At 40.1% G+C, this 24,332-nt stretch overlaps 1 protein-coding gene across 1 annotated transcript in view; it reads right to left on the bottom strand.

Annotated features, from left to right (window-relative positions):
- TBC1D9 (TBC1 domain family, member 9 (with GRAM domain)) overlaps positions 1 to 24,326 on the bottom strand; it is a 134,486-nt gene extending 110,160 nt beyond the window's left edge. The window contains exon 1 of the mRNA XM_011955806.1: positions 24,117 to 24,326. Within this exon, the coding sequence (XP_011811196.1) occupies positions 24,117 to 24,246 (130 nt within the window). The 5' untranslated portion in view covers positions 24,247 to 24,326. The remainder of the gene's footprint in view (positions 1 to 24,116) is intronic.
- Positions 24,327 to 24,332: the final 6 nt, after the last annotated feature.

Raw genomic sequence — 24,332 nt, forward strand, 5'->3', positions numbered from 1 at the left:
CCCAAGTAGCTGGGACTACAGATGCGAGCCACCTATACCTGGCTAATTTTTGCATTTTTAGTAGAGATGGGGTTTCACCATGTTGGCCAGGCTGGTTTCGAACTCCTGGCCTCAAGTGATCCACCTGACTCAGCCTCCCAAAGTGCTGGGATTACAGGCATAAGCCACTGTACCAGGTTGAAATCTACTTCTCTGGATGAAAACTGAGACACATGGAAGGTAAATAAATTCTCAGTGTAATTCTGGGGCCCATGCTAGATCCTCTTGGCAATGCTTTAACATCTTTCTATTCTTACTTCTTACTCTTTCCCCTCTTTGGATTTTCTCTCTGTCATGCAGTTCTCATTTGCCACAGCCATTAATTGGTTATCCTCTCTGAACGTCGACATTTCAAGTTTCCCATAACAACAGGGTGAAACCACCTCACTGGATCTCAGAATGTGAAGCTCTACGTAAAAGTAAAATTACACAGACATAATGTGTATACTAGATAATTTACTTTTCATAAGATATGAGAGATATGCATAGTTTAAACAGATCCCCAGTTTCAATGAGATTTAACTAATCCCAGAAGATTCTGATGATATGAAAATGAAATTGCACTCAAACACATTCTCGAACTGCAACTTATCCATCACAACAGCAAAGGGCCCCATGGAGGCACCAAGGAGATGATAACTTCAGTTCCATATAACAGGCTGCACTTCCCTTCCTTTTGGTTTTCAAAATAGAATAAAAAATAATGACATGACAGGGTTTTCTCCCTTGCCATATTCCTTTGTAAAAATCCCCTTTTGGGAGGCCAAGGCAGGAGGAGCATGAGGTCAAGAGATCGAGACCATTCTGGTCAACATGGTGAAACCCCATCTCTACTAAAAATACAAAAAAATTGGCCAGGCCTGGTGGCATGTGCCTGTAGTCCCAGCTACTCGGGAGGCTGAGACAGGAGAATCGCTTGAATCTGGGAGGCGGAGATTGCAAGGGGCCAAGATTGCGCCACTACACTCCAGCGTGGTGACAGAGCAAGACTCAGTCTCAAAAAAATAAAAATAAAAAATCCCCTTGAGTGGTTATTTCATTGCATCTGAGCAAGCACTATTTTTTGTCTTTTTTTCCCCCAGGGGGTACCCAGCACTGAGAAAGCACTGTTTTGAATGTATTATCACCACCTACTTTTCCAGATATTTTGTTGTGGTTTCTGCTGGGCCAAAATTCCCCATTTTAGCAACAGCCAGGGATTATGCCTTCCCCCACATAGACTCCCAAAAATCAGGCAGAAAAAAGTCTTCATCCACTTTACGTGTCTCTTTGTGTAACTTCATAAAGCTTAAACCCTTGAGTCCCACTCTCATTCCAGGCACTAAAAAGCTTTTTCTGGGAGTTCAATCCTTGATATGATAAGTAAGCCTGCATGGGACCATCACGGGTAGCTCTTCCTCATCAGGCCACTCTGACATTAATGTCTATCCCATAGCCTGGTGTGTGTCAGCTGGCCACTCTGAGAACAAAGGGCACCTGGTCAGGAAAAATCCCTCTGCCTTACATTCTTGGTACCAGGGGACGTCAGATGTTGTCTAAGACTTTCAAAGATACTCTGACAAATAATGGATCTGATGGCACTGTCTAACTGAGACATCAAGTAATAGGACAAGGGCTAGGCACGGTGACTCATGCCTGTAATAATCCCAGCACTTTGGGAGGCCTTCCCTCCTCCTTCCTTCCTTCCTTCCTTTCCTTCCTTCCTTCCTTCCTTCCTCCCTCCCTCCCTCCCTCCCTCCCTCCCTCCCTTCCTTCCTTCTAAGGAACCTCTGCTCCATGTGGACAAGGCTGTTTTAAGTATACTATCCTTACATGGTAAATGCTGTCACCAAGCTGATGGCCACTTTGTAGATTTTTGATACTGCCATTGTCACTGATCCTGATTTTGTTGAGTAGATGGAGGATACTTTGTTTTTTGGATTTGTATGTATTTTTTTGAGACACAGTCTCACTCTGTCGCCTAGGCTGGAGTGCAGTAGCACTTCCCTGCAACCTCTGCCTCACTGAAATCATGGCTCACTGCAACCTGTGCCTCCCAGGACTCAAGCAATCCTCCCATCTCAGTCTCCCTAGTAGCTGGAACCACTGGCACGTGCCACCACACTCAGCAAATTTTTCATATTTGTTGTAGAGATGGGGTTTTGCCATGTATCCCAGGCTGGTCTTGAACTCCTGGGCTCCAGCTATTCACCCACCTTGGCCTCCCAAAGTGCTGGGATTACAGGCATGAGCCACCACACCCAGTCAGATGGTGGATACTTTGATAAGAGAAAACTACATTGAGGAACACAGAATCCTAATACCACATTAGGCCCTACATAACGCAGGCCAGGTGCGGTGGCTCACTCCTGTAATCCCAGCGCTTTGGAAGGCTGAGATCAGAAGATTGTTTGAGGCCAGCAGTTCAAGACCAGTCTGGGCAACATAGTGATGACACCCATCTCTACAAAAAAAAGTTTTTTAAATTATCAGGATGTGGTAGGGTGTACTTGTAGTCCCAGTTACTCTGGAGGCTGAGGTGGGAGGAACGTTTGAGTCAAGGAATTTGAGGCTGCAAAGAGCTATGATCAAGTCAAACGCACTCCAGCCTAGGTGACACAGCAAGACCCTGTCCCTAAAATAAAAATAATAAATACAAATTTGAAAAACCTAATTAATGCTTTTTGCTTTCAGTATCTCATTTGACCCTCACAATAAACACATGAGGTGGTAGGAGGAACCATTCCCAATTTCAGATAAGAAGCAGTCTCAAAGAAGTTAAGAACTACAGTCACATAATTAGCAGACACCACTGCTGGGTTTCCTTATATTCCAGAAAGGCCTTTAAGACAGCAAACTCCAAAAATGTTTAAACTCTTTCATTGCACATACAATTTACAATGAAAGATTAAATATAGAATTTCCTTTTATCAAACTCTTTCAACCTGCCTAAATGATTTCAAACAGAAAGAGATATTCTCTTTGACATTTATATTCTGTTTCAAGGACATTCCTAAGGCCCTTTGAAAGATGATTAACCCTAAAGAAACTGCCTACATTTGCTAAGCTTTTTGAAAATACTATCGCCCATTCTGTATAACCACTATGGTCTCTCTAAGAAAAAGATCTGGCTGGTGAATAAAAGTGAAAAAAAAAAAGGTATTTATCTATGAACTTTATAAAATCCTGTGCTCATCTAAACTTTAATGAAATGGGTTATAGGCACATCGGAAATAAAAATCTGCAAGTGACTTTTAGAAGCACGTATGTCAGCTGGGCATGGTAGCTCACACCTGTAATTCCAATACTTTGGGATGTCGAGGCAGGAGGATCACTTGAGCCCAAGAGTTGGAGACTAGCCTGGGCAACATAGTGAGACCCATCTCTACTAAATATCACAAAAAATTAGCCGGGCATCATGTATGCGTCTGTAGTCCCAGTTACCTGGGGACTGAGGCAGGAGAATCACTTGAGCCCAGGAGTTCAAGGCTGCAGTGAGCTATAACTGCACCACTGCACTCCAGTCCAGATGACAAAGCTAGACCCTGTCTTAAAACAAATAAGTAAATAAAAATAAAAGTGCACATGTCAAAGTTTAGTACAATTAACACAGAGTAAATAGGAAGACCTACAGTGGCGTATGATAACATCCGACCGTACACAGTCCCTGTGACAAACTGTAATGACCACAAAAACAAGAGATAAGAGTAGTCTTTTGCTAGAAACCAGAGTGTTCACTGGCACTAAGAAAGCGGGATGGATCACAACTCATTATACATATTTCTATCAAGGACACAACCGAAGCTACTTACGTTGTGAAAAAGTTACCGAGTGCTTTTCTGGGTAAACACACCCTGAAACTGGAATGATACTGACAAGATTAGCAGGCTTCTGAAAAATAATGGCCCACAAATTTACAAATCATTTACAAAAAGAAAGCTACCTGATACCTCCCTAGAATATGCCATGAAGCTGAGGTTGTCAGAAAGGAAAATTGGGTTTTATTAGGGAGAGAGTGAGGGGGAAGGAGACAGTAGGTTCAGAGGAACAGGTGAGAGCAGATAAACAGATTAAAATCAAAGGGCATCCGGCATGATGGCTCACACCTGTAATCCCAGCACTTTGGGAGGCCAAGGTGGGCGGATCACTTGAGGTCAGGAGTTTGAGACCAGCCTGGCCAACATGGCGAAACCCCATCTCTACTAAAAATACAAAAATTACCCGGGTATGTTGGTACATGCCTATAATCCCAGCTACTTGGGAGGTTGAGACAGGAGAATTGCTTGAACCCGGGAGGCAGAGGTGCAGTGAGCCAAGATCGTGCCACTGAACTCCACCCTGGGCAACAGAGTGAGGCCACGTCTCAAAAAATAAATAAATAAATAAATAAAGTCAAAGGGTAAATGGCACCCTCTTCTAAAGATCAGTGGTTACACTCAAGCAGAGCCATATTTGAGAAACTAGAGGTGACCCCACTGCAAAACAGAGAACAGGAAGAAAGAGGGGTTTGCAGTTCTCATGACCAAGATTAGCCTCCTGACAGTTAAGTAGAGCAGAGTATGATCTGTAGGGTTAGCCATGCTATTCAATCAGAACTGTACAATGATTAGGCTGAGAGCTGAATTGCAGAGTGCAGAAAGGAAATGCCAACACACTGTGCTGTATCTGGACCCCACTCTTTTCTCCATTCCCCTGTGGGGAAGCAGAATTAGCAAGAGGCAACCAGTGGAGTCACTTGTCAGAACTGCATGCTCCACATCAGCGGTCTCCAATCTTTTTGGCACCAGGGAGCAGTTTCGTGGAAGGCAATTTTTCCATGGCCGGGGGTGTTGGGGCAGCAGGGGTGGGGATGGTTTCAGGATGAAACTGTTCCACCTCTGATCATCAGGCATTAGATTCTCATAAGGAGTCCACAACCTAGATCCCTTGCATGCGCAGTGCACAGCAGGGCTGGAGCTATTTAAATCTAATGCTGCCACTGATCTGACAGGAGGCAGAGCTCAGGAAGTAATGCTCACCTTCTCGAGTACTGGACTGTGGCTTAGGGTCTGGGGACCCCTGCTCTACATTACAGAGAATCCTAGTGAGGGGCCCCTGAGTAGAACATCTGCAGGAAGAGGGACAGCCAGGGCAACATCAGTTCCTAGATTAAGGAAAGACCCTCCGTTTTCTTATTCCATGCCCTGTTCCCTCTCTCCCTCTGTTCTCTATCTCTCTGTCTATCTCCGCCTGAATCTCTCTCTCTCCCTGCACCCTCCCTTCTCTCTCTCTCCCACCCACACACACACACTCACACTCACATCCGTAGGGTCTTCCCCACAATAGGAAACTAAGTGCTGTGGTTGAAGGGCTCCACATCTGGGTATCAGGATAAGAGTAAGAGATAAGCACTAACATGTTTACCATTTTGTAGTTACAGACAGTGATACATTCCTATTGCTTAAACAATATATAGTGAACCAAACATTTTCAACTGATTGAAAGGCTAAAAGAATTTCCTGGAAATGATATAAGATGTCTTACAATTTATAGTAATCCTGCTGCAAGCACAATACTAAATCCCTGAAAATCGCTTTGGTGGAAAATTCGGAGTTGAGGAATGTCAGACATTAGGAAACCGGTTCTTAATTCTTTGATTCACAATCTAATTTAAGAAGCTGACAAAAAGTGGAGCCTCAGTTCCGGAAAAATACACCTTCACACTTAATTCCATTAATCTTGTATATAATTTCATGTTGTTCAAGGACCTCCTGAAATTGCTACCAGTTTCAAGTACTACTAAAAGGAAAAATAGATTCGTGAGCCAAGGTTGTAATGATCCTATGAAAACTTTAATAATAATTTTATGTCCACAAGGAAAATAAACAGATATTAAACAAAGAATATCTTTATGACATTTAACACAAATTACATTAATGAAAATCAATACAGTATGTCAAATGTGCAATTCTTCTCTCTTGTTCTCTAGAAACTATAAAAGGAAAATCTTGGGACTGCAAACTACGCTGAAAGGAAGAAGTTAGGCTTGGGAACTGAATCATGCAAAAACTGCCTTCCTTTTGTTCTCAAACAGATAGCTGTAATTTCACATGCTTACTTTATCTTATGTAAAATGTAGATTTGCCGAGCATAAAATGAATGCATAATGGACTCCTCCCACTTTCTTTTCACATGTAAAACGTAGATTCACTAAGGACTAATCAGAGCCTCATAAGAATGTAACCACTGGCCTCATTGCCTACCCCTCTCTCCCTTTTTACTCCTTTTTTCCTCCCCTCCTTCTTGCTCTTTCCCCTTTAAATGTTGAAATTCCCAAAACCATCTTTGGAAAAAGCACAAGACACAGATCCTACTGTGACTTGCATTTCTTTTTCCCTGGTACATCCTCAACCTTGGCAAAATAAACCTCTAAATTGAGACCTGCTTTAGACACTTTTTGGTTTACAAAACTTTTTGAGAGTGACCACCCTCACAATAAACATGAATATTTGTCTTTGTTGAACATTCATACAAACAAGTCTTTCCCTTGTCTAGTCTTCCAGTCAAATGCCCAATGCCCTCTTAATTTTGTATCTCGGAATGGCTCTATATTGTTGTCCCAAAGACAGCTGGGCTTAGAAGCCTTGAAATGGGGAAAGATTGGAAAACTTTTTTGAGAAAATCCACATAGTTTTCACACTTCCCCCGGCATAAGTTATATAACTATAATCCAGGACAACCAATAGCCAATGACATCAAAACACAGGAGAAGGTACAGCCTCACTCTACTAGCTTCCTCATTTCCACACTCAAGATTGAATTTATTTTGGAGATGGAGTTTTGCTGTTGTTGCCCAGGCTGGAGTGCAACAGCATGACCTCGGCTCACCGCAACCTCTGCCTTCTGGGTTCAAGCGAATCTCCTGCCTCAGCCTCCCAAGCTACTGGGATTACAGGCAGGTGCCACCATGCCCAGCTAATTTTGTATTATTAGTAGAGACAGGGTTTCTCCATGTTGGTCAGGCTGGTCTCGAACTCCCGACCTCAGGTGATTTGCCCGCCTCCCAAAGTGCTGGGATTACAGGCTGAGCCACCGCACCTGACTCAAGACTGAATTTTTAAGACTGGAACTGACTTTGCCCCAGTTTCCTTTAGCTTTCTAAAGGATGCACTGTAAGATCATCTTCCTCCCTCCTTTTGTAAAAATAATCTCCCTTTTTAATCCTTTTCTCTTTCTAAACTCAGTCAAAAATGAGTACAAATCCAAGCTCTGCCTATGCTACCAGGGTTTCCTCAGGTAAATACTTCTATGAGAACTCAGCTTCCTCACATATAAAGGAGAATAATAGCTAACCTACAAGGTTGTTATGACAATCAAATTAGAGAATGAAAAAGTTCTCATCAGGATGCCTGAATCACAGATTTTTGGCAAATTTTAGCTCCTCTGTCTATATATTGTCTATGCTAATTATAAAATGAATTTTTAAAAATTCATTTGTACATACTACCAAAATGTAGAATTGTCCTTATTTAGAGGCATTAAAGCTGAGCACAGCAGTACATGCTTATAGTCCCAGCTACTAGGGAAGCTGAGGTAGAAGGATCACTTGGGGCAAGGAGTTCAAGACCAGCCTAGGCAATAACAAGACCCTATCATATTAAAGCAAATTTTTTTTAACAGAGGCATTAAAAGTAATCTAGAAGAAACAGAATTAGATAAACAAGAGTTCCCTTTTGTTTGTTCAGTGTAAACAGAGATCAAATCCTTAATGTTCTGCTTGATCTTCACTCTAGCAAGTATCTGCCCAGCAAGCCTTAGAATAATGGAGCTGAAAAGGTAGGAATGGAGGTACAGTCATGGGTGTGCATTTCTGACATCACCTCATGGATCTTCATCTAGCTTTGTGCTCCTTGGACCCAGATATAAAGTAGAAGAGTTGATTTTAGGCCTCTGAATAATAATCTTCCCTGATTAAACCTCTGGAAAACCTCTTTGAAAAAAATAATCCCTGAACTTCAGTCTAGAGGCTGAGTCATACAACAGGCCTCTTCCAAATGAATAGTTGTTCCTAACACTATGGATCAGCCAGGTTCCCATGGAAAGGTAAGAGGCCTCAGGCATCTGCTGAAGGACTGCCCTAAAATATCTTCAATAAGTAAATTCTTTTCTGGACTTCCATAAACAGGGACAGACAATTTTAACTTGAGGTCAACAGTCTGAGTCTAGCTCCTAAAACTAAAGTGTTTTCCACACCAATAATATTCAATTACAATCTTATCTTCCTGGGTGCAGGAGAAAGACAAGGTTCATTTCCTCCACCTACCTAGAAAGGGTCTACATAATGAACTCCCCCTTTACTTGCTTTTTCTCTTCAAACATTCACCTTATCTTATGTAAAATGTAGGTTCACTGGGCACTAACCAAAGTGTCCCAGGAATGTAACCATTGCCTTACATCATACCTTCCCCTCTTCCTACATGCCTTCCCCTGCTTTAAGGAAATATATAAATATTAACCATATTAATAATTAAATATTATATAAATATATAAATAAAATAATTAAATATAAATATCAAATATAAAAACCTCTTTGGAAAAACAGCCACAGATGTGTCTGCGCTAATGTTTTTCCCAGACATGCCCTAAAGCTGGTTTAATACATATAGAGGAGTGAGACTTATACCTCAATCACTCATTTTGGTTGTCAATGTCATCGAAATTAAAGTTCCTTAGATCTCCAGTGGAGAGTTAGAAGGAAAATCTTAATGGATTTCCTGAGTGGATCTCACAGCTAGAAAACCTAGCAATCCAATGTTCCCTGAAAGAATATGTAAATAACCTATAAACCAAAAATGAAATTCTAAGCCCTGCAACCAACTGAATGGACCTCTCCTCTCAGTCAAGGGACTTCAAAAGTAAACTGAAAAACTAGTTCAGGCCATAGTGGGAAGAGTAGTGGGGGCGGGGTGGTGGGGGCTGTCAGTCATACCTCATTATAATCTCCTCCCTTTGGAATTCCAGAAAAACTGACCAGCATTAACATTAAAACAGAGATCTTAAGACTTACAAAACAGATTCTTTGTAGCAAGAAGATACCAAACTCCAATGTGACTCTAGCATAGCATCACATGACAAATAGCAGGCCCTAAAGAAAGAAATTGAAGTATTTTACCCCAAAATACATTTCTTTGACATATTTAAAATGGCCCTGCAAAGCTATCTCTTTTGGGGGAAAATCTACGTTTTGTAGAGAATCTCTTTCCCTTTCCAAGTGTTCTCCGGATCCAGGAGAGATTTAATTAAGAATCTAGTACCTTTTAAGGTCTGATCAGAGACATTTATCAGGCCAGGTGTGGTGCCTCACGTCTGTAATCCCAGCACTTTGTTAGGCTGAGACAGGCGGATTGCTTGAGCTCAGGAATTCAAGACCAGACTGGGCAACATGGTGAAACCCCATCTGTACACAAAAATACAAAAATTAGCTGGGTGTAGTGGCATGAGCCTGTAGCCCCAGCTACTTGAGAGGCTGAGGTGGGAGTATGGCTTGAGTCCAGGAGGCAGAGGTTGCAGTGAGCAGAGATCATGCCACTGCACTCTAGCCTAGGGGACAGAGCCAGACCCTGTCCGGAAAAAAGAAAAAAGAAAAAAGAAAAAACCAGAGACATTTACCGTCTTTCTCTCTAAAGCCTGCCATCTGGAGGCTTCATCTACATAATAAAAACCTTGATCTCCTCAACCCCTTATCTTAACCCAGAAACTTTCTATTGATTCCAAGTCTTTAGACAATAACTTAACTCTTCCAATCAATTGCCAATCAGAAAATCTTTGAATCCACATATGACCTGGAAGCCCCCTCCCTTTTGAGTTGTCCTACCTTTCCAGACCAAACCAAGGTACACCTTACATGTATTGGTTCATGTCTGCCTATAACTTGTGCCTCTAAAAGGTACAAAATAAAGCTATAACCCGATTACCCTGGGGAACATGTTCTCAGGACCTCCAGAGACTGTGTCATGGGTCATAGTCCTCACATTTGGCTCAATAAATCTCCTTAAATATTTTACAGAGTTTGGATTTTTCATCAACAAAGCTAACAGCAAAACTGTGACATGCCATTTGAAACCAACTACAAGCCAGTGGCAATTGCAGAACACCTTTAAAAAATGACTGACTCGCTGGGCACAGTGGCTCACTTGTAATCCCAGCACTTTGGGAGGCTGAGGCAGGTGGATCATGAGGTCAGGAGTTTGAGACCAGCTTGGCCAATATGGTGAAACCCTATCTCTACTAAAAATACAAAACTTAGCCAGGCGTGGTGATAGGCACCTGTAGTCCCAGCTACTCAGGAGGCTGAGGCAGGCTAATTGCTTGAACACGGGAGGTGAAGGTTGCAGTGAGCCGAGATTGTACCACTGCACTCCAGCCTGGGTAACAGAGTGAGTCTCTGTCTCAAAAAAAAAAAAAGCTGACTCATCCACTGGGCTTTTTAGAATGCACATCTGACAAGAAAAGAAAAAGAAAAAGCAGAAGGTGGGTTATTGACTTCTTCACAGTTCTCTAGTTTCACTAGTAGAGGATGTTTTCAACTTACAAATTCATAATAACTATACATACACACACTCCCCACAAACCTGCAAAGAGAAAAGGTAACCCCTCCTCCTCTCTCTCCCACTCCAGTCCTCTCCCTGGTGATTCCAGTTTGCCATTCTCAGAGAGGACCATTTGTGCAAGAAGGAGACAGAAGAGAAAAGAGAGAAGAAAGAAGGTGCAGGGGCAGGGGAGAGAGGAGGAGGAGGAGAAAGAGAAAGAAAGAAACTACCTTTTACTGGTAGAGCTTTCAAAATGTACACCCAGTATCAGGAAGGGAGGAAAAGGAAGGGGAGGAAGCAAGGAAGGGATGGAGGGAGGGAGGAAGGAAGAAAGAAAGAAGGAAGGACAGATGGAAGGAATGATGTAGAAACAATTTAAGGTTGCTGATCAAAAATTATCTTCTCCAAAAAGCCTGAGTATTTGACTCAATGTTGTCAAGCTGCCTAAATATCAGAGAGATATCCATTTGCTTTAACAGCATCCTTCAGAAAATGTAATGTCTCTGTAAACTGCAGAACTCTTCCATTACTCACACATTGCTGTGAATTAGAGCCAGTTGCCTCCTAATACCTAAATGAGATCATCACCAAGGGAGGACAATCATGGGACAATCATCTATGAATGGTTCTTTATGTTTCCTATATTTTACATAACTTATCTCAGATTCTTCATAATGGGTGCTAAAAGATTATTAAGCCACATTTTAAATAAGGAAATTAAGCTCAGAAAGGAAAAGAAACTTTACAAATCACATGTCCAACAGGTGGAGCTGTGATTTGAAGCCAGTTGTCGGCTTACTAAGTAAAGGACTAAAGAGTAGAAGTCAGTGAGAGAGGTAGAGAACACAAAGACGCTGTGCAAAGAGCAACCCTCAGGGTTTTGGTCTGCGGCATTCCCTGCACACTGCTGTGCCATGAAGCAGGCATGGGCTTCCACCTCCAAGACTCAGAACTCAAGGTGGTACCTACCACAGCTGTTGGCATTGTAAGCTGCCCAGATCCAAATAATTACAAATCCTGGTCTGTACATAACTACAAAACAGGCTTTTGTGGTCAGGCCTGGGAACCATACCACAATTCACAATCTGACCGCTTCATAAAGTGGGTCCTCTCTGTGCATGAGGATGGCAAAGCAGAAAGGATATGCAGCGTCCCTAGAGCAGCAAGTCTGCCTCAACCTTTCAAATTCCTCAAATTTCTAGAGGGAAGCTTGGAGTAAATATTTTCTTGCCTAGTTTTTGTGGCCAGTTTATAAACACCCAGAAGTTGTCAAATGTCATGTCAAATCCCACACAAATTATATGCATTCATTCCCACGGTTTCTTTGTAGAATAAGGCAGTCTCAAGACAAATTGGTATGGATGATGGAATTCTGTGAACACAGTTATCTTAAAGTTGATAATAATAATGCGGTGGAGGGGAGGGGGCGGTTCATGGAACAAGCAAGCCAAATCTGCTTTTGTCTAGTCATGCATCCTGCCAGCAGCATTTTCCTATTAATAATATGTAAGTATTATGAGCCAGCTCCACACACAGCTACAGACCACTGCCCACCCCAACACATAGAAATCACCAATATAAACCAACAATAAAATTCTAACCCCCCTGACCGAATGGACCCCCTCCTCTGAGCCAAGGCAACTTCAAAGAAACCAAAACACTAGTTCAGGCCATGATGGGAAGGGGGGTTTTCAGACATGCTTCATTATACCCTTCTCCCTTTAGAATTCAGGCACAACTGACCAGCATTAACTTTAAAACAGAGATCAGGTCTTTTTCCTAATCCTAAAGAGATTAGTTAGGTGTCTAGTACCTTTTAAAGGTTTGAGTAGGAAACATCTGCCCTCTATTGCCACTAATGGCATCCACCTGTGAGACCTCACTACATAAGAACCTTGGGGCCCTGGAGCTATAGTTCACGCCTGTAATCCCAGCACTTTGGGAGACCAAGGCGGGTGGATCACCTGAGGTCAGGAGACCAGCCTGACCAACATGGTGAAACCCCATCTCTACTAAAAGTACAAAATTAGCTGGGTGCGGTGGCACACGCCTGTAGTCCCAGGTACTTGGGAGGCTGAGACAGGAGAATCGCTTGAACCTGGGAGGTGGTGATTGCAGTAGGCCGAAATCTCGCCACTGCACTCCAGCCTGGGCAACAGATCAAGACTGTTTTTTTTTTTAAAAAAAAAAAAAAAAAAAGAAAAAAAAGAATCTCAGTCTTCACAACCCCTTATCTTAACCCAGTCACTCCTTTCTATTCACAACTCCTATCTTAACCCAGTCACTCTTCTATTGATTCCAGGTCTATAGATAATAATTCTTTAATAAAACCAATTGCCCATCAGAAAACCTTTGAATCCACCTGTTACCTGGAAGCCTCACCTCTTCAAATAGTCCTGCCTGCCCAGACCAAACCAATGTACACCTTACATATATTGTTGTCTTATGTCCATTCCCCTAAAAAGTATAAACCCAAGCTATAACCCAGCCACCTTGGACACATGTTCTCAGGACCTCTTGAGAATGTGCCTTGGATCATAGTCACTCATATTTGGTTCAGAATAAGCTTCTTTAAATATTTTACAGAGTTTGATTCTTTTCATTGACACGAATTATAACATTAAGTTCCATTAGGAGCTAACATAAATTTTAACTGCTTTTATATTACAGTTGACCTTTAAACAACATGGGTTTGAACTGCCTGGATCTACTGCCTGGATCTATTCAGCCTCTGCCACCTGAGACAGCAATACCAACCCCTCCACCTCCTCTTCCTCAGTCTATTCAACCTTGTGAAGATGATGAGGACAAAAACCTTAAACATGAACCACTTCCATTTAATGAACAGTAAATATACTTTCTTTTCCTTAGGATTTTCTTAATAACACTTGCTTTTCTAGTTTACTTTATAATAAGAATGCAGTATATAGTACATATAACAAAAAATATGTGTAATCTACTGTTAATGTTATCAGTAAGACTTCCGGTCAACAGTAGGTTATTAGTAGTTAAGTTTTGGGGGAGTCAAAAATCATACACAGATTTTTGACTGCATGGGGGATTGGCATCCCTAACCCTTGAGTTGTTCAAGGGTCAACTGTATAAATAAATACACAAGCACTACTAGCTGCAACTTTACTAATACAGTACTTACAAGCTGGCAAGATGAAAGCATTTATCCTAAAAACAAACAAACACCTCCTAACCACTCAGAGCTTCATGAATACCACTTTGTTATTTCTCCTACATTTCTGGGAGTTATCTGGTTGTTTGATTACGAAATGGAAAGTCTCCCTAGTTGTGGAGGTCTCCACTGAATGCAGTACGTCGAATTCCTGGACAGTCCAATGCTCTAGCTCAGATGGAACAATTTGCTATGGACTTAATACATCTGCACTCTTATCATCTCCATGCCTATCTTCTTAAATCTCCTGAATTTGTTCACCCATGTTTCATTTCAAGGTTAATAATGTGACCCAGCAAAAACTGGCTTTTTCTTTCTTTTACATCTTTGTAAAGTTCAGCACCCTAAACATAGTTGATACACAAACACATTTCCGAGACAACAGTTTATTGAGCAAATCACACATTTGATTTTGTGTAACGAGAAACGGTCTCCATCTCTTGAGATCTTTTAACTTGAAGCCCTTATGTTCTAATTCACTTGGGATCCATTAAGCTCCTAAAACTGCAGGCAAATTTTTGGAGTGCTTTCATTTTTCTCAAGGTAGAGTCCACAGCTTTTATTAGATTTTCAAATGGGGTGGTTATAAGAGGAAAATAAGATTAACATACACCATTATAATTAATCTATTAGTTCATTTTCATGCTACTGATAAAGACATATCTGAGAGGGGACAATTTACAAAAGACTGAGGTTTAATTGACTCCCAGTTCTACATGGCTGGGGAGGCCTCACAATTATGGTGGAAGATGAAGGAAGAGCAAAGGGACGTTTCACATGGCGTCCAGCAAAGAGAGAAATAAGAGTCAAGCGAAAGGGGTTTCCCCCTATAAAGCCATCAGATCTCATGAGACTTATTCACTACCACGAGAACAGTATGGGGGAAACTGCCCCCATGATTCAATTATTTCCACTGGGTCCATCCCACAACATGTGGGAACCATGGGAGCTACAACTCAAGACGAGATTTGAGTGGGGACACAGCCAAACCATATCAGTCTTGTAAAGAATACTAAACAGGCCGGGTGCAGTGGCTCATGCCTATAATTCTAGCACTTTGGGAGGCCGAGGCAGGAGGACTACCTAAGCTCAGGATTTTGAGACCAGCCTGGGCAATACAGTGAAACCCTATGTCTATTAAATAAAAATAAATAAATAAATAAATGCACATAAAGAAGAATACTAAATAGGCTGGATGTGGTGGCTCACGCCTGTAATCCCAGCACTTTGTGAGGCCTAAGTGGGCAGATCATCTGAGGTTAGAAGTTTGAGACCAGCCTGGCCAACGTGGTGAAACCCCTCCTCTACTAAAAAAATACAAAAAAATTAGCTGGGCATGGTGGCATGCACCTGTAGTCCTAGCTACTTGGGAGGCTGAGGTAAGATAATTGCTTGAACTCAGGAGGTGGAGGTTGCAGTCAGCCAAGATTGTGCCACTGCACTCCAGCCTGGATGACAGAGAGAGACTCTGTGTCAAAAAAAAAAAAAAAAAGAATAAATAAATACAAAGTCAAACAGGCTCGCACTTATTAGGTGTGGGACCTAGGGTAAATCACTCAATCTCTTTAAAACCTTAGTTTCCTTTTCTACATACTGAGGACAATAATAGCATCTACCTTATAATGTCAGATAAGATAATCTATACCAACATCAACTAATCAGGACAACTATACAAACTGGACAAAATATGTTTTAAAATAGCAAAAAATTAAAAAGCAACAAATTATCATACCTGAGAAAAGACAGGCTCAAGGGGGAGAGCTCTGTATTTTAGAGTGACAATTATTTCGGGAGGCATGTGCCTCTTCCATAAGGGGCTGCTGAGTAGTTGAGAGTCTGGATGTGCTTTTAACAGAATCCTGGACTAGGGGGACCAGGATAGGAGTTAGTACCACTAAAGAGGTAGGGAAGCTAATGATGCCACCTTTTCTCTTTGGGTTGGGACGATGGAGGGCTATGACCTAATCATAACTGTAAATCCTAAGTAGGCAAATCCACTCAAGTTAGAGCTCAGCTTGAAAATATATCAGTACAGCCAGGCGCGGTGGCTCACGCCTGTAATCCCAGCACTTTGGGAGGCCAAGAAGGGCGGATCACGAGGTCCGGAGATCAAGACCATCCTGGCTAACACAGTGAAACCCTGTCTCTATTAAAATACAAAAAAATTAGCCGGGCATGGTGGCGGGCGCCTGTAGTCCCAACTACTCCAGAGGCTGAGGCAGGAGAATGTGTGAACCCGGGAGGCGGAGCTTGCAGTGAGCCGAGATCGCGCCACTGCACTTCAGCCTGGGCGACAGAGTGAGACTCCATCTCAAAAAAAAAAAAAAAAAAAACAGAAACAACGAAAATATATCAGTACCAAAAATTAGTGATTTTAGTTCGCAACTGACAGAAAAAAATTTTCTCATAGAAAATAACATTATCTTCTCCTTCAGATTAGTTTCACAAAGTAGAAGTACAATGTCCAGTTCATAATCAAAAGTAACCAGACATAAAAAATGACATCACAGCATGAATGAAAACTAGGAGAAAAAACAGACAATAGAACAGGCTTATAAGAGCTTGAGATATTTAAGTTAATTGAGGCCTTACAAGAACCATACTTGCTCAAAAATGACAAAAAAAATAAGATTGAGAATTGTAAGAACTGAAAATTAGACAATGAATCAAATAGAAATTTTTGATTAAAAAATAATTAAAAGCAGTTGGGCTGAACAGATTAAATACAGTTAAGGAGATAGTTATTAACTTGGAACAGAGATCAGAAAAAAGTAGCCAAAATTAAGTAAAACTTAAAAGGTAACAGACATAGAAGATACGATGAGAATGTCTAACATACATGTAATTGGAGTGCCAGAAAGAGATGAGGGAATGAAAGAAAGGCAATATTTGAAGAGACAGTGGATGAGAAGTCTACTAACCCAAGGAAAGACATATTAAAGAACACCTACTACCCCTAAGCAGGATTTTTAAACATCCACAAATTATCTAGATCATATTAAAACTGCAGAAGACCAAAGTCAAAGAGAAAACCCTAAAAGCAGTTAGAGAAAAAAGACATATTACTCACAAAAGAACAACAATTCAGAGTGACAGTTTAACTCAAAAGAAATGATGTCTCAACCACGCTTTTTTAAAACATATTAAGTGCCAACCATTCAAAATAAAAATATCCTTCAAGAAAGAAAGCATAATGAAGACATTTGGAGACATACAAAAACTGAGAAAAGCTGTCACAAGCAGGTCCTCACTAATGGAAAGAGTAAAGGATGTTTTTCCTGGCACTGGAAAACGGATTCCAGAAAAACCATCAGAGAGGGAAGAAGAAAGTAAAACAAAAATGGTAAACATGTAGAGATCCAACTGAATATAGGCTTTAAAATTAGTAATAACTGCACGTCCTTGGGCTGAAAATATGTTAAGAATTAAAATACACTATTACAACAAAAATGGTATGTAAATTGCGGGTGGGGAGTTAAAGTATTCCATGGTCTTTGCATTATATGAGAAAAGATTTAACATGTCAATTTAAAAAATAAAAAATAATGGCCAGGTGCAGTGACTGACACCTCTAATCCCAGCAATTTGGGATGCTGAGGTGTGAGAATCACTTGAAGCCAGGAGTTTGAGACCAGCCTGGGCAACATAGTGAGACCCTGGCTTTCCTTTAAAAAAATAAAAGGTAAAAAAAAAAAAAGTACTGGTTGACAATATAATTTGATGAGTCAAACTGCATTTGTAATGTCCAGAATAACCACTAAAAGAATAATAAAATGAATATAGAACTTCTAGCTAATAGAGTCTCAAAAAGTTTAACTTGAAAAAAATTATTCCCATATCCCACCAAAAGGCAAGGAAGGCAAAATAAAAAGAACACAAGATAGCTAGAAAAAGTATAAAGTACTTAATAAAAGAGCAGATTTAAATCCAAGTCACATGGACATTAACTAAATAATACAATTAAGAGTCAAAAAATTTCAAAATTGAATAAGAAAAAGTCAACTGCCTGGGTATGGGGGCTCACACCTGTAATTCCAGCACTTTGAGATGTCAAGGTAGAAGAATTGGTTTAGGCCAGGAGTTTGAGACCAGCCTGGCCAATATAGTGAGACCCCATCTCTATTTATAAAAAAAAATTAAATTATTAAACATTATAAAAAGGAAATAAATCAACTATCTGCTATTTATAAAAGACACATCTAAAACATAAGGATAGAGAAGAGTTGAAAGTAAAAGTATGAAAAAGAGATACCATAAAAATACTAACCAAATATATCTATTCTAACCATGAGAATGAGACAAAAGCAATTCTGGAAATATATGTGAATATTTCATAATGATAAAATGCTCAATTCACCAGGAATATATTACAATTCTAATGCTATAATGCTATATTATTAGGATTGCTTTATAAATGCAAGTTCAGGTAAACACTTGAAAATCAGTTACTATAAGTTACCACACTAACAGGATAAAGGAAAAATCATGATTACATTGATAAAAATGGAAAAGCATTTCTTAAAACTTCAGCATCCAAATATAATCAAAAACTCTTGGCAAACTAGGAATAAAAACTCCTCAAAATAAAATAAAATGAAAACAGGCAAGGAGAACAAAAATAAAAAAAAAAGAAACAAAAAATTTTACAAAAATTACCATACTTAACAATGAACAAACGTTGAAAGTCTTTTTTTTAAGACCTGGGAAGGGATAAGAGTACATACAATTGCCACATCAATTCATAATTGTATATGAGGTCCTAGCCTGTCAAGAAAGGCAAAGACAATTTTTAAAAGCATAGGAATTAAAAAAGAAATAAACTGTCAATATTAGCAGGTGATATGGTTGTTTATGTAGGAAATAAAAAAAAAGAATTTACAGATAAATTACTAGAATTCATTTCTTAAGTTAGCTACATTCTGGATACAGGTGAATATAAAAAACAACTGTATTTCTACATCCCAGCAAAAAAGAAGCAGAAAATAAAATTTTAAAAAGACAGAATATACAACAGAGTGAAAAAAATATGAAATACCTATGAATAAATATAATAAATGAAGCTTAAAACCTCTACAAAGAACACTATAAAACACTGAGAAAAAATTTTAAAGATCTAAATAAAGTAATATACCATGTTCATGGACCAGAAGACTTGATACTAGAAAAGTAAAAATTTTGCCCAAATTTATTTACAGACTCAATGTAATGTCAATCAAAATCTCAATAGTTTTAATATCTTTGTTGCTGCTGTTGTTTTGTTTTGGTGAGACTTTGCAAGCTGATTCTAAAATACAGATGGGTCCCAACTTACATGGTTCGACTTACAAATTTTTTTTAGTCATAATGATGCAGAAACTATACAAATTCGGTTTGCTCCTTGACATACAATAAGGTCACATCTGGATAAACTCACTGTAAATTGAGGATATTTTAAGTTAAAAAATGCATCAATATTTTCAACTTATTGAACCATAACTCCACTGTAAGTAGAGGAGCATCTGTATTGTACTCAAAGAATAGTCAAGAAACCTGTAGAGAACAAAGAACAAGATAATAGAACTTTATCTACTGCATATAAACTCTTACTATAAAAGTACAGTACACAATTACCCATGTAACTGTGCATGTAACCCCTGAATCTAAAAGAAAATTAAAATAAAACTACAGTGTGCAGTTGGTGCAAGAATATACTAATAAACAAAAGAAATAGACTAGAAAACCCAAAACAGACCCACACATATGGGTACTTGATTTATGATAAAGATAGCTCTACAGAACAGTGAAGACAGAATAGCCTTCCCAATAAATCACGCTGGGGCAAATGAATGTCCACAAAAAAATTAAAATACAATACCTAACCCCTACTTCACACAATATGCAAAAATTAATTCCCAGTGATCTATACATGTTAAGGTGGGGGTTAAAACTGTTACATTTCTAGAATATAGAAGAATATCTTTATAACCACAGAGCAGGAAAAGACTTATTGAACAGAACACAATAAAATATTAACCATAAAGGAAATGGTATCTAAAAGGAAATGGTATCTAAAAAGGACTTGAGAAATTTTAAAAATTAAGAATCTCTGTTCATCCTTTACAGAGTAAATAGGTAAGGAACAAATGAAGATTTTGCCACACATGTAACAGGGGGCTCATACCCAGAATATATTTTTTAAATTTCTACAAGTTAGTAAGAAAAAAGACAATCCAGTTGAGAAATGGACAAGAGACTTGAACAATCATATCTCAAAATATTCCAAATGGCGAATAAACATATGGAAAATTGCTCAACTTCATCACTCAGGAAAAAGCAAATTAACCCTGCGATGTGACATTACTCCAAAACCACAACAATGGCTAAAATTACAAAGACTGACAGTGCTGACAAGGATATGTGATAGAACAGGGGAAACTTCCATATGCTGCTGGTGGGATTATATTGGTACAACTACTCTGGAAAACTGTTTGGTATCATCTACTGAAGTTGATAATACATTATAAGCTAGCAATTCCTCTCCTGTTTATAGAGCAAATAGAAATGTATGCCCACAGGCACCAAGAAACATGTCCCAAAATGACCACAGCCACATGATCCATAATGCCCCTAAATGGACCATCTAATGGTCCACCAACAATATAGTTGATAAACACATAAATAAACTGTGGTATACTCATATCACAGTTTTCTACACAGAACAGAAAAATGAATGAATTACAACCACCAGCAACAAAATGAATATCACATGCACAAGGCTGAGCAAAAGAATCCAGACACAAACGAATACATACTCTATAATTCCATTTCATTTCTTGCTAAAAAAAAAAAAAAAAAAGGCAAAACCAAAATACAGAGTTTAGGGATATGTTCTTTGGAAAAACTATAAAGAAAATCAAGGAAGTGTTTACAAAAAAACATGAGGACAGTTTTTATCTTTGGGGGAGGTGACAATGATTGGCTGAGAATCACAAGGGGGCTTTTGGCACAATAGCAGTGTTCTATTTTTTTAATCCTGGTGTTGGTTGCCAAGTGTTCACTTTGTACTAGATCACTGCACTTTGCATCTGATGTCTGTAATTTTATGTATATGTATGAAATCTGTCAAAGGGAGTTAATTAAATAAATCAATCAAATGCATCCACAATAGAAGAAGGACTTCATTGCATCAATGCCTATACATATTGCTTGGAATCAGGAACCCAGAATATCTTAATTTTTAAAAAATGTTAAATGTCCTCAACTTTGACCCATTGCTTTTACAGCTTTCTGTGCTAATCTTTCCAAGATCCCTGATGATCACACTTTGAGAGCACTCCTGGCCAGTTCACACTGAGCAAGTTTCCCTACTCATCTGTCATCTATTTGCTGGGTGTACACATGTGCACTGATCCAGATAATGCATATTATGTAAAAGTCCTGAGATCTTCCAGAAAATCTCCAACAACTGAGACCTAACACTTATTCTTCCCTCCTCTCCTCACAGGTAGATCTTTTTCTTTCTTCAGTTCTAAGCTCAAGGGTCACTTCAAGGAATCTTTCCTTTGCCTCCACCTCCAAGACCCCATCACTTAACCGGGACTAACCAACATCATGGTTCTCCTCTTAGGATATTTGTTCTGATCATTCTCAGTTTGCCCCCATCCATTCCTGGGAGGCTGATCCCACAGACTACATTACCAGGACTCTCTTTCCAGCTAGATTCTTTTTTTTTTTTTTTTTCCCTTTTCTAGAGATAAGGTCTCACCACTTTGCCCAGTCTGGATTCGAATGCCTGGGCAAAAATAATCCTCCAGCCTCAGCCTCTCTAGCAGCTGGGACTACAGGCATATACCCCCATGCCCTGTTCCTTAGCTGGCTTCTGTTGGGTTCCAAGGATGGGAGGCAGTGGCAGAAGCTGGGAGGGTGGGAGAAGACAGAAGTCAGGGCATGTATTCCCACTCCCTTTCTGCTATAGTCTGTGTTTTTACAAGTGGCTGCTTCTCTCCAGGCTCAAGCTCCTCTTCCCTGGCTCCAGCTCTCATGGACTCCTGAGAGTACTGCCTCTGGTTTGTCTTACACCAGTTCAAATAACCATACCTCAATTTTTCGAAGTTGTCTTTTCACTCATCTCTCTTCATTTGGATTCTGTTTTCTGCTGGGACTCTGTAGAGTGGCAATTTTACTTTAATTTATGTGATTATTTCATCAATACCTGTCTTCTACTAGGCTTGAGCTTCATGACATTAGCACTTCTAGAAGTTGCCAACAAATATTTGTTAAATGATTTAGTAAGTTAGTGAATGAATGAACTTACATTAGAATCAGAATATACTACACAATGTATAACATTTCTAAAATGTTCCTGCTACATTTAACATGGCACCAATGTATTAGACCAAACATTTTACCTCTGTTGCTTGAAAATAGGCTTTGTTGTGAATATTTTTACTCATGACAATGATTTCAATGATTCCAATAAGTATAATTGCTGTGATTTCTCAATTTACAAGATGTAATTTTACCTATGTGAAATAAGTCATTGATGACAAGATGAGATTTCAAGTGGACTGTAGTCAGTTATAGCTCTAAAAACCAGTAAGAACACAATACAAATGTTAAGCAAAAAAAGAAGGCTCTGAATCCCTGAATTTTTCACATCCTATTGCAAATGATACAAGTAAATGAATACTTAATATTTACAAGGTGTAGGAGGGTTAAGTGCAGAAGGAAATATTCTTTTTTACTACAGTAAATTATCTACTCTATGTTGTTGTCCTAGGCTTAAAGGACTATGTGGGCCAGGCGAGGTGGCTCACACCTGTAATCCCAGCACTTCAGGAGGCCAAGGTGGGCAAATTATTTGAGATCAGGAGTTCAAGACCAGCCTGGTCAACATGGTGAAACCTCATCTCTATTAAAGATACAAAAAAATTAGCTGGGCATGGTGGTTCATGCCTGTAGTCCCAGCTACTCAGGAGGCTGAGGCAGGAGAATCGCTTGAACCCAGGAGGAGGAGGTTGCAGTGAGCCAAGATCGCACCACTGCACTCCAGCCTGGGCAACAGAGCAAGACTCTGTCTCAAAGAAAAAAAAAAGGACAATGCGGGCTGATTCCAATATTAGACATGTAAATTACATATTAACATTTAGAGTTAGATAACTTCTACAAAGTGAACTGGAAAATCCTGGTATCAGATCACTAGTCAGTATTTCCAGAATGGGGTCTGGAGCTCTGCACATTTATCTTTTCTGGTAGAAGCAAGATCCTTCAAACATACCAGTATATATTGTACCACATGACACTTGAATTTTAATCTTGAGAAAATTAGTTTATAAATATAATCATAAGTAAATACATATACCAAGGATCTTTATTTCATAGCACAGCATTTGAAAGCAACAATTTACCTAGTGTGCAAACCCCAGGTGATATATGAGGTTGATAAATGCTCAACTCTGAGGAGGTCAAAGTTCATCTCTTTTTTGCAGTCTCCTTCCTAGTGAAACTTCTACTATTTCTTCTACTAACTTTTTCACTGTACAAAGTATTCCAGTTCTGTTCGTTCTAAATAACACAGAGAGGGAGAAGGTCCAATTTCTCTAGTATGGTATGAGTTCAAGATTATTTCAAATATGGCACTACTTTGGATATGGGTCTGACTGATCTTATTATCCTGAATGATATGATATGGCTTCAGCAACAATTACAATAATACCTTGAAGGAAGGGGGTTTAGGGAAGATGTGATTGAGCCAAAATAGTTAAAATGCAGTTATACAGCCAATTATTTTTACAACTAGAACCAGACAGCTTGCTTTGCTTTATTTCTAATCAGGTGAAACAAAAGAATTCCTGTTTCCTTATTCATTCTCTTCGGTCATAACTCATCTAGGAAATGACCACATCAGTTCCTTACTGATCGCTTCCCTGGAAACAAAAGAGCATTTTACACCTGATCCTGCTGTTGCCAGTAAAGAAAGTGGAGTAAAAATTAACCTTCTTCCTTCCCTCTTCCCCATTTGGAAAACAGTATTTTTAAGGGGGGGAGGGGAAGGGAATGCTGCATTCAATTTATAGCGGATAATACATTCCCTCCGCCCCAGACTCACTCTTTTCCATTCTCCTGAACACCATCTACTTAAAGAGCGCTCAGTACGCTAAGGGCCCCAAAGCCTGACAGAGTCAAAAAAGAAGCATCTCTGCCCAACCTGAACAGCACGACTTTCGAAGCCTCGCACACAACGAGGCAGGGCGAGTCGCCCAGCCCCAGGGGACCGGGCGGCGTCTCCGGAGCCTGCAGCCCAGGGCCGCGGGCGGCGCCGCAGCGCTCCCGGCTCCCCTCCTGCAGGGATCGGCCAGGGTCCTTACCCGCCAGTCCGCCGCCGCCGCCTCCATCGCCGGCGTGGCCCTTCCTCCGCTGTAGGATGAAGTATGGGTTGGCCCTCTCGGTGATCCACAGCGCGTTGGCCAGCAACACCTCCTCGGGGTTCACCCACATGGTCCTGGCCGCCGCGGGCGGGCGCACAATGGGCCCGTGGGTCGGGTCCTGCACCCACCACCGCGACAGGCGCGCACTCCTGGGCA

Source organism: Colobus angolensis, unplaced genomic scaffold (assembly GCF_000951035.1).
Source record: "Colobus angolensis palliatus isolate OR3802 unplaced genomic scaffold, Cang.pa_1.0 Scaffold400, whole genome shotgun sequence".
Classification (NCBI taxonomy): Eukaryota; Metazoa; Chordata; class Mammalia; order Primates; family Cercopithecidae; genus Colobus; species Colobus angolensis.